Raw genomic sequence first — 12165 nt, forward strand, 5'->3', positions numbered from 1 at the left:
TTAATTCTCTCTTTTCCTCTTTTTATTTGTGCCTGACGGATACGCATAAGCTCCACATTTTAATTAGCATCGAACTTACTGTTGAGACCTGAAGAGAGTGAATCATCAAAGGCTCGTTTTTGTTTATTCCTCGGTGCTATTCCCGGCAAAGTTTGTCTCCAGAACTCTGATGAGACCGACTGTTCCCCTCGCGGCAGTTTGGAAGTTACCCATTAGCCTTGGGGAAGAAGATGAGTAAACACTTTCATTCTTGGTAAAAGCATATCTCTCCCCACTCGCAAAGCGCAGGAGAGACACAGGAAGGCTCTTTGTCACAGTCAAGGCCTCATTTGACATAGACTTTATAAGTCCTGTGATTCTCTGCCATAAAAACCCGGAGGTCTCCACAGCCTGTGTCAAAACAAGCTCCGCAACAAGCCAGTCAGAAAGAAAAGAGAAGCGTTTTGTTTAATCTTCCTGTATGTACTGGTTCGGCTGTATTCATTGGCACAATCTCAAACAAAGGTGGGTCTATTCGGTTTAGTTTTGCACTTCCATATATTTACTATACACACCCATATTTTTTCCCTACTTAAGAAACGGGACCTCTCCTGCGGGGTGTTCCAGGTACGAACATCAACAAGGATCAAACAGTTCAATCTGTGTCTTCATGTATGCAGAGTCTAACGTGACCTGAAGGAAACACACAGCTCCTGTTCTCAGCGCTGAGAGCTTCTTGCATTGAACGGTGTTCTCCGCTTGTGCTTCAGGGCTGTAAGATAGCTAGGATGGTGAAATGTCTTCCTGAAAACATTTCATATTTGCTCAGTCAACATATAATAAAATATTAAATGTATGGATTTATGATGAGGATATATCAGGGTCAGATACAGTAGAAACTTCACTGAGATATACACAGTGTCATCAAAGCACTCAGATGTTGCTGCAGATTTGTTGGTACATGCTTATAAAGAAAGAGAAACTAAGATTCATCCGTGCATAATACTAAGTGAGCTGTTGTATGGGAGCACTTTATGAGAAGCGCTACAAGCCAATAACAAACCCCAAGATGAAATTACACCTTAATATCAACATAAACTGACTCTTAGAATGCAGAAAGGCTTCACAGCTGTCGTTGCTGTACAGCATTCATAAAATCAAAAGTCAATTGTAACATTATAAATGTGTTTACTGCAACTTTTATAAAATTGTGTCCTTAATTATTAAAAGTGCTAATTAATTTTAAAAATATAATTTCATAATGATTTAACAAATCTCTTTTATTCCTTATGTATACATGATGTATAAAACTATTTAGTCGCATTTAAAAAAAGCTATACAATGTTTATTTTTCTGTGTATATTAACTGTTTTACATTTAAAATTAAACCCATTTGAAAATTAAAATAATTGGATGAATAATGCAGTCTCTTATATTTCAGGTCCAGGATGGAACATGAAGCAGAGAAGTACCAGGAGCGACTGAAAGCTATAGCGGTACGTCCCACAGAAAGCCATGTTTGTATTTCATATATCATTATGTGACAAGCCGAACCTGTCAACAGCATGCAGTGGATTAATTTAGCTTTTAAATGACAGCGCCGCTTAAGCCCTGCAAACAGTGTCACACGGAAACATAGACACATCCATCATAGTAGAGTCTGCTGCTGTTTGACAACACTTATTATTGCAGTACCTGTGGACTTCTAGAGGTAGCCGTTATGAATTGTGCTTTTAATAGAAACATGCATGAAAACAAATAGACTGTATTTGGTACATTCTTAAAATAAAGGTTTCAAAAGGGATTTTGACTAAATAATTTTGGGTTCCATGAAGAACCTTTCAATGAACAGTTTTTAGAATCTTTTTATGTCTGTGAAGAACAATTTAAATAAACTTTTCAAATGACCAAGAGTCTTCAGAGCAATGGAAAGTTTCCATGGGTGTTAAAGGTTCTTCATGGATCCACAGATGCCAACAAAGACCTTTTTATTTTTAAGAGTGTACAGCATGTCTCTCACAAACACATGTGCATGGAAACTGGTGTTAGATGTGTTCACGACTCATTCTGTGGCCACTAAATTATTAAGTGTGATGGAGTCTGTCCAGACCAGGTAACACTACACCAGACAACTGCAAAGACGCTCTACCCAAGAGTCTCTTCACCTGCCCGTGTCATACGAAATATTCATGCCCTCTGAATGCATTCTTGTGTTCATTTCAAGTCATGCCTCGGGTTCAGTGGTTATGACTAAAAGATGAGGTATCACATACGTTATTTCTGTTTCATGACTGTGTAAGAAAATGTAAACAAAACCTATTGATTATTTAAAAATAATTTTTTTAAAAGTGTTGATTTGGTACCTAGGGAAGAGGGCCAAGCAATAATAAAAAATAAATAAATAAAAACATCTTGAGATTAAACTCATTTAATTTTGAAAATAAAGTTGTCACATTGGAAAAGTGGAGATCAGTTGCTTAATGAGTTTTCTCGAAATGTAACAACTTTTTTCTCAAAACATAATGACTTTATTCTCTAAATTTAATGAGTTTGATCTCAACATTTTATATGGATTTTATGAAAATGTCCACGTTTTTTATATTAAAATGTAATTTATTCCTGTGATGGCAAAGCTGAATTTTCATCATCATTACTCAAGTCTTCAGTGTCACATGATCAGTGTTGGGGAGTAACTAGTTACATGTTATGGAATTACATAATTTAGTTACTAAATGTAATTGTAAATAAGTTAGCTACTGAGTTACTTATGAAAATGTTAATGACTACAAAAGGGAGTTACATCGGAATATTTTCAAACCCACAAACAGATTTACAATAGTTGACCACTTTCATAAATTGCATTGTCTGCTCTAAAATATGAAACCCAAATATTTACTGCACAGAATAGGACATGTGATTTGTTCATAACGATTTTATTTTTTATTTTGGTTGATTTGTATGATTTTATTTTTTTTAAGATCGACTGTTTTCCCCAAGGCAATGTTAAATGCCAGTGTTTCCTGGGTCTGTGTACTTTTGCGTCCATTCGTTTTTAACCCAGAAAATCTTAATAATGAAATAAAGCTAGTTTTTTTTAAAAAATGTGTATATAAATGCTAAATTTAATTTCTACCTTTTTTAGAGTCTCTAAACAGACTCTAGCGCCCTCTCGAGCTACTGACGTGGCTACCATAACTGCTTTATGAAAACCTTCAGCTTCGATATTTTTTTATGATTTTTATAATTTTTCACGCCTAAAAACATGTAGCCTATGAAATAATCATTACATATTTCTTTGCAAATAGATCCTGGGCAGGTTCTACAGGAGTGCTAGAAGGAACGAATTGAAAGCAAGAGAAGGTCAGTTAAATCAAAGACAAGAGACCTTGGTTAAAGCTGGCGAAACGAACATTTTCCAAATGCCCCATCTGTATTTGTGTTTCAACCCTGGAGGATTCCATTTTAAATGCGTTTTGTAACACTGATCAGTAGTTATAACTGACATTTTCGGAAATATCTCATTATAATAAACAAAGTGTAGCATGAAATAAATAAGAGATTCATTGTGCAATGTAGAGCTTAATTCATTCATATCCCAGTAGGGTATATCATTTCATGACAATAAATTTCCCAGGATGTCGAATTTAAAAATACTTGTATTTAGTCTTTGCATTGTTCCAAAGACAGCTCAAGTTCACTACTAAAAGTGCGAGAGAAGCATTACTAAATTTGGCCAGAGAAAACTTCAAATCTTAAAATCGCCATTTTCCTATATTAATCTGTGCATTTTTCAAATGTTTATGAAAAGTAGGGGCGGACGATAGGTCCAAAATTTATAGCACGATATTATAACGTGATGAATAGAAAGTTCAAAAGAACAGCATTTATCTGAAATAGAAATCTCTTGTAACATTATAACTGTCTTTGGCATTACTTTTGATCAATTTAAAGCATCCTTGCTAAATAAAAGTACAAATAGATACATATTATACTGACAACCTTTTGAATGATATATTGTATATTACAAAAGCTTTTTATTCCAGATAAATGCTGATCTTTGTATATTTCTATTCGTCAAAGAATCCTGAAAAACTATTTTACATTTTGATAAACAGCAAATCGCATATTAGAATGATTTCTGAAAGATCATGTGACACTGAAGACTGGAGTAATGATGCTTTGATCACAGGAATAAATTACATTTTAAAATAACTGCTTTCTATTTGAAAATATTGTTAATAGTAAAAATATTTAACTTTTATTTATTTATTTATTTTTACTGTTTTTGCTGTAATTTGGATCAAATAAATGCAGCTTTGGTGAGCAGAAGAGATTTCTTTAAAGAAAAACAGTAAATACTTACTGTTATAAAACCTTTGACTGCTAGTGTAGGCTGATTATTCTTATACACTGAAACAAATGTGCATCATAGAGGATAGAGGGTATGAAAAGTGCTGCAGAAAAAGAAAATGAGCTACAACTAAAGCATGTTGCTGGAAATGGGCTTATTGAAAAGGCAAACAGATCCTCTGCCAGCAGGAGGCGCTTTAAGAGCGGCAGAACCAGCGGTTTCTCCAGTAACGGCTTTGATCAAAGCTGATCCTCTCATAAACGCTACTTTAACATTTTTATTTAATCTGATATTGAAACTTTTCTAAAAGACAGTCTGTTCCGTTCAGAGATACATTCATATAAAACATCCACGCCACGTTTTGATTTTGAAATGTACAGTGCTCATGCTTATTCAACAAAGTCAAACGCCACAAATCAGTCTTGATACATATTTATACTGAATTATTGCAGCCCTAATTAAAAGTGCAAAATGTATTAACCAAAATCAGAAGTCAATATTTTATATGTAGGCAGCATTTTCTGTGTACGGTTCTAATTTCAATTTTGGTTTTCAGCATATCATTTAAAAATACAATAGATCATTTTTTGTTGTTATGGTTAAAAAATTAAAAATGAATGGGCGCAAGTATACCGACCTTCCTGTCATAACTATGCAAATATTTGATTTTGAAAACTGTATCAGATTTATAAAACTATTTCTTATTATGATTTAAATCTGTATTTAACCTCAGAATGATCGCAAATTTAAGAGGTTTGATTCTGTGGTCACTGTGCTTTACATTTAAATTATTATTATCATAATTCAAGTGATTGAAGGATTTTGAAAGTCTTTTCTGCTTTCAGGAGAAACGGCGTATACAGGAGGAAGAGGAGCAAGCCAGGAGAGAGATTGAAAATGAGAGACTAAGATTTCAGCAGCTCAAGGTGTGACCTCACGCACACACACACACACACAACACACACACTTGCCTGTACGTGTGTGACCCTGTTTTGCTGCCGGACACATCAGGTCACGTTTGTGTTGAGTAGGCTGCGTCATGGAGTGGAATTTCACAAATGTAGTCCTATATGCGCACACACAAAAAACGAAATGCACAGAGTCACCAGAGCCACATTTAGAACACAAGATAATTTGGTGTAAACACACACACACACACACACACTCTCTCTCTTCTTGAGAAATGAAATGTTATACTAGAAGGTTTAATGGCTGTGTGGTCATCTCTCTCTCTCTCTCTCTCTCTCTCTCTCTCTCTCTCTCTCTCTCACACACTCCCCATTGTTTCCATAATATTTCCAGATTGGCGTTCCCTCTTCCTATTCCTTTGTGTTCTAACTCTGTTGGTTCCAAGACAAATTTTTGTGCTAATAGACCTTTTGTCCTTGTGGAAAAAACATCTCCTAAAGCAAACGTTTCACACTCACACTACTAGTTATTTCACATCCAACTGAAAACATGCCCGACAGCATAATTTCTCGGAAACATTAGTCATTTCCACCACATCTCAAATCAAATCATGATCAAAAGTCAAATCAGATCAAAAGTGATCACAATGAAGTTTAAATGTTTCAGTATCATTTAAAACCACTGGAACATAAAAGTGGCCACAAGAAATGCTTTTATGATGAGTAGTATAAACTGTGTTTATAGGGTTTCTGTTTCAAGTTAATAATCATAATGGAGTCATGCATGTAGATAGTTATCCCACAGCTGCTTTTTTGTTATCTTACATTAGTCCTCATACATTTTCAGTTTCTATGGTGCACATCACTTCCTGTGTGGCAGCTGGTGGCTGCACTTTAGTGCATCTTCTGGAGTTCCCCGTCGATCTATATGACAGGATACACCCAGGCTTGTTTTATTATTAGTGAAATGCACTCTAGATGGTCCTGATATAACCTTTCAGAATTGTTGTTACATGTTTTTCTGCTGGAAGGTCTCCTGGCAGAGGAGTGAAAGTGCACTATGCTCAGCAGGAAATGTCATTTCAGACTGTATAAAGGATGTTTTGAAGCAGAATTATTTCAAGTGCACTGTAACTTTTCTACCTTCAGATTTAATTTAAAGACCCCATGAAATGGTAAGACGAACACTTCTCTCTTTTCTCTGTATTCTATTGAAGTTGAGGTGTTACATATCAAACAACTCGACATGATTTGATCTTCTGTGAACTACTGTCAAGAAGTGTATTAATTGACCATCAACAATGTTGAGTACAGTAAGGTTTACAATATTTTGGGGATTTTAATTGAAGTAGGTATTAGCCCAATGATAGCCCAATGATAGGCCTGCTATAGAAAATGATGTATCAAAATGGAAAAATGGAAATGTTACCCATATAGTTTGTCCATAAATAGTAGCTTGGGAAATAGCAAATAGGTTACACTGACAAAATTTATCAGCTAAAAGCAATAGCTGTTTTATTGGGAAAACATGTAGTTTCTAAACTTTTTTCTTATGTGAAATATACCCTAAATGATAGAATATGGTTTGTTTTGTGTCTTTGGTTGCGCTAATGCTCTTACTCTTATTACACACATAACAAACCACAATAGGCTTCCTGCTATTTCTAGTCAGTGGTGGGTAGGAGGACTTTATTTTAGACAAATATTTGTATACACAAATTTCATCAGCAGTGAATGTAAATGTTGCCTACATTTGCTAGTTTATTTTTTCAACTTTTAGAAACACATTTTCATATAGATTTAAATACATGGATTGCAAGCCACACAATTCTAATTTCGATTTCGTGTGGTCTTGAACGATTCAAACCATGCAACAATTAAGCAACATCATAAGAATATCTAAATAAACAAGTATTTTCTTTTGTGAGCTTAAGCATAACCTTGACATCCTGGTCACATTTGCCCGTTGGCTTTCAAATACATGCGATATTAACTAAATATTAACTTTTGGTGTGAACAGGCTTTTAAGCTCCAGAAACCAGCGTGCTGCAATGCCTTTGTTTAGCTGTTTAGTGTGAACCGCTGATAAGAAATCTATTGAAATGATGTGTCCCTGCATTAATTACTGCTTCCTGCTTTCCCTGTTTCTCTCACAGAGGAAGTCCCTCAGAGACCAGTGGCTAATGGAAGGACCTCCTACATCTCCTGACAGTACGGGACCTCGATCACCCCTCTGGGGTGCTAAGGCTCAGGAGATAGAGACACACATTAATAAGTATGATTTTTAATATTTGATTTGACCCTGAGCTTGGTTACCAGAAAATGTATGCGTGGCTGCTGAGGTGATCTGAATTGTTTTTGCCACATCACTATAATACAAAATAATTTTTGAATTTTAAAATGATTTTTTTTCAACCGTATATTCGCTCATATTTACTGTACCAAGGAAGCTAATAATTCTGACCGCAACTGCCAAACCCCTGACAAAAATAAATACATAAATAAATCTCTGTATATAAGATAGGTTTAATACTTCTGTGTTTGTTCAAAACTCTAATCATACACGCAGTAGTAATAATGTCGCTTCCCTCTGCAAACACCACTAATTATTCCTGCCAAAGTACTGGAGCACCAAGCAGGTGATGGGTTTTCACCCCCAAAATATCCTTCTATTTTTGCATGTGAATGAGAAGGAGTATTTGAAGTTCCTGCTTTGCAGATCAGCATTTATTTGCTTGACTGAAGGAGATGGTGATTATTGTAATAAGCTGGCCGCTGAGATGTTCTTCTGTGTTGAAAGCAGGGCTTTAATTAGTCAGAGCAAAGTTTGGCAGTAATAAGCTGCTCACAGCCCTATAGGGAACAGACTTTCGTGGTGTGTAAACAGCCGTCTGAGGCTTCTCATCCTATGAGGAGTGATTCGTGTAATGCCTGTATTTGTTACAATGCAGTTTTATATAGCTATAAAGTATGCTGCGATTTCCAGAGAGGATTGTGATTTAGTAAATGAGTCCACGTGATTGCAGGCTCACTTGCGCATCTTGTTTGTCTGATAATAAATCCTGAAAAACCTAGAGTGTATTCTGGGAACCTGTTGGGGAAGCTCCTTTGAAATTGTAGGTTATCAAAACAATCATGATTACACGCAAGCTACACTAAAAGCTGTTATTAAAAACTACATTGAAGCCATTTAGAGGGACATAATCAAAGCTTTTAAAAGCCAGTGTTAATTGTTGTTCACAATTTATTTTACTTTCATAATATAGTTCTGCGTGAAACAAGATAATAGCCTGGGACTGGATAGGATCATAAAAAGTAGGCAGCCAGACTGAATGAGAGTTTCAGATTAAGAACATGTTATTGCATTTTGACTGAAACTTTGCTTTGGAATTATATGTGCTGATGAATACTTATCAATTAGTCCTGGAGCCTGCACCAAGAACGTAAATAGTCGTTCTTGATTTCATGTTTTATTTTCTGCAATCAAAAGTACTTTTGCTCCCACAGAAACAATCAGCATCTAATTGTATTTAAACCTAGAAATTACATTATATATCATCAAATCACCATAATAAACATGTATATGTAAAAAATAGTCTACCTGAATCGTAGGAATGAACAGCGGCATTTAACTCAAACACAGACTATGCTAAAAAAGATTTGTGTGTGTGTGTGTGTGTGTGTGTGTGTTGCTACTAAAAGCATGCCAACACTATTTAAGGAATCAGTTCTCACTATTAAAGGGTTAGTTCAGCCAAAAATGAAAATTATGTCATTAATAACTCACCCTCATGTCGTTCCAAACCCCTGAGACCTCCGTTCATCTTTGGAACACAGTTTAAGATATTTTAGATTTAGTCCGAGAGCTCTCAGTCCATCCATTGAAGCTGTGTGGACGGTATACTGTCCATGTCCAGAAAGGTAAGAAAAACATCATCAAAGTAGTCCATGTGACATCAGAGGGTCAGTTAGAATATTTTGAAGCATCGAAAATACATTTTGGTCCAAAAATAACAAAAACTACAACTTTCTGGACATGGAGAGTATACCGTACATACATTGTCAATGGAGGGTCAGAAAGCTCTCGGACTAAATCTAAAATATCTTAAACTGTGTTCTGAAGATGAACAGAGGTCTTACGGGTTTGAAACAACATGAGGGTGAGTTATTAATGACATAATTTTAATATTTGGCTGAACTAACCCTTTAACTATTTGCTCATTAGCAGTAGCATGCATATTAGTATATTGCCTGATTGTTAGTACTTAAAGTTCATATTAATGCCTTATTCTACATGATCATATTTTAGATCCTTCAATCTGATCCCAAAACTAAACTTAACAACTACGTTACTAATTATAAATATACAGCAAATTAGGAGTTTAAGACAAACGTCATAGTTAATATACTGAATTTTTCGGACTATAAGTCGCATTAGTCCAAAAATGCGTCATGACGAGGAAAAAAACATGTATAAGTCGCACTGGACTATAAATCGCATTTATTTAGAACCAAACACCAAGAAAAAAATATTACCGTCTACAGCCGCGAGAGGGCGCTCTATGTCTTCAGTGGTAGACTACAGGAGCACTGAGCAGTATAGAGCGCCCTCTGGCGGCTGTAGACGGTAATGTTTTCTCTGGTTCATGTCTCTCGGCTCATGTTAAATTAATTTTGATAAGTCGCACCGGACTATAAGTCGCAGGACCAGCCAAACTATGAAAAAAAAGTGCGACTTATAGTCCGGAAAATACAGTAGTGAGAACTGATCCCCAAACTAAAGTCTGACCAAAACCATATAATGCTGTGCAGGATTAAAATGTATCAGTGAAACTTTTCTGTAAACCAGTGCATTTAAATATCTATATAATAGAATTGAAAAAAAAGAATATATAGTTTTGTCTATACAGCTGGATTGATACTGGAAAATGTAGTTCATGTAAATTAATATTCTCACCCCCCCCCCCACCCCAACAGTACCTTGCTCTTCTCAGAAATAAGTTTCTAACAAGAAATGTCAAGTGTTAAAATTCAAAATTTGTCTGTAAGGAAGTACTGTTGGGTTACTTAAAGAAAAGCCCAAGCCAATGGTAGGTTCCCACCTTATAAAACATGACATGCATGTATGTGCTTTAGATCACAGGCGTCTGAGCAGTTGGCAGACAAAGAACTGAAACTGAAGCAACTCATTGAAGACGGTTCCAGTCAAACTGGCACAGACGCTCAGACACAACATAAGGTGAGACACCATGTCTAAATGCATGATCACGCTGAACACACATCTGCTTGCGTCAGAGCTTTTCACCTCCTAGATCATTTTTCAAACTATTCACACTAGTGGTTGGGGTCAGTCAGATATTTGTAAATTACAGCAAGGATGCATTTAATTGATCAAAAGAGATAAAGACATTTAAAGAAACTGTAATATGAAACACAGCACAACTTTTAAATATTGATAAATGTTTCTTGAACACCAAATCAAAATATTAAAATGATTTCAGAAGGATCATGGCATGTTTAAGTCAGTATGCTTTACTGTAAAATGCACATCTCTCTGAAATCATTATGAGCGGTTTATAAGGAGCAGCAAGTCAGGGCTGTTTTTATACTTGTTACCATCACAACAAACATCCTTGTATGGAGGTCAGCTGAACTGTAAGTAAACATTGTTATTTTGTCTTTAAAAACACTGAAGGCTGTAGAATCAGAGTTGCTGTGGTGGGCTGCAGTAAGACTGTGGGCCTTATCATACACCCGACGCGACAAAGTATTTTTTAGATGTTTCAGCCTGACACATTTATCATTTTAATGTCCTGTGCCACGTTGTTTAAATAGCAAATGCATTTGGGCCGATGGGCTTGCTGGTCTGAAAACAAGGTGTATTCAGGCGCATTGCTATTTGGAGGCAACGAAATAGACTGCGCCATTGACCAACAAAAACCTGGTCTAAAGTCTGAAGCAATATTTTTTCTTTCTTATTTAAAGAGCGTGTAAACATAAAAAAACAAAAAAAAAATATTCTGCAATGTAAATAGTGAACCTGCCATGGCACGAGGGCAACTGGCTTTTAAAGGGGATGGGAGATGAGACTCTGATTGGTTTATGATATGTTATGCACAAAACACACACATTAAGAGAATAGAGACAACCCTTTTATACCATGCACAGGGTGCGCTGATCATTTTTCCCGTTCCTTAAACTAGCAAAAGTGGATTCAGGCATGCCCTAAGCACGGTTACTGTGTGCGCTTCAGACCATGTGCTTAGATCCTTAAAATAGGGCCCTATGGCTTATATTATAGAATTGAAGTTATTCTAATTAAAGAAATAGTTAACCAAAAAATTAGCATGAAATGTAAATGAATTTGCTGAAAAACTCCATCCAAGATACTGGTTAATCGATTTTCAACAAATTTACAGTTTTGTTGTGAACACATTGTATGTCCTTCTTCTAGACAAATACATTTCTAAAATAATGAACTCAAAGTGCCACATGAGGACAGCTGAATGTAGATTATTCATATTTGACCAACACTTAAAAAACACAGGAACTGATGTGAACCTTCATGTTCTGCTTGAGGCTGACTTTCAATGACTAAAGTTTAAAATAACAACAGTACATTTCAAAATTTTGCCTTCAGATTATTTTAATATTTTCCTGTTTTGGGTCAGTTTATAGTGTGCAGTAGTTAACTTCTACATTGTGTACACTACGTTTTATATCTCTTGAGACACTAAATAAGAATTAAAGGTTAAATACTTTGTATACTCATGATGACGCAAAGAGAGGTCATGGAGTATCGATGTTGTATTTTTTGTGATTTTTGCACTGGTGACTGTATATGTAACATACTGTACAGTGTTGGTGTGACTCCACCTTGTGGTAACTGAAGCTGATGTGTCTGTCTGTTGGTAAATTAATCTGGTA

The 12165-nt window shown here is 35.7% G+C and overlaps 1 protein-coding gene across 5 annotated transcripts in view; it reads left to right on the forward strand.

The window, feature by feature from the left end:
* palm3 (paralemmin 3) overlaps nt 1-12165 on the forward strand; it is a 36172-nt gene that overhangs the window by 20074 nt on the left and 3933 nt on the right. For 4 of the 5 annotated variants that reach the window (XM_026257478.1, XM_026257461.1, XM_026257453.1 and 1 more), the window contains 4 exons: nt 1421-1475; nt 5176-5256; nt 7395-7513; nt 10375-10477. In XM_026257478.1, coding sequence (XP_026113263.1) covers nt 1428-1475; nt 5176-5256; nt 7395-7513; nt 10375-10477 — 351 coding nt within the window. In that variant the 5' untranslated portion in view covers nt 1421-1427. Of the gene's footprint in view, nt 1-1420; nt 1476-3284; nt 3340-5175; nt 5257-7394; nt 7514-10374; nt 10478-12165 lie in introns of all 5 variants that reach the window. The other variant, XM_026257485.1, reaches the window with a different exon arrangement.

The sequence above is a fragment of the Carassius auratus genome, chromosome 6, assembly GCF_003368295.1.
Source record: "Carassius auratus strain Wakin chromosome 6, ASM336829v1, whole genome shotgun sequence".
Classification (NCBI taxonomy): domain Eukaryota; kingdom Metazoa; phylum Chordata; class Actinopteri; order Cypriniformes; family Cyprinidae; genus Carassius; species Carassius auratus.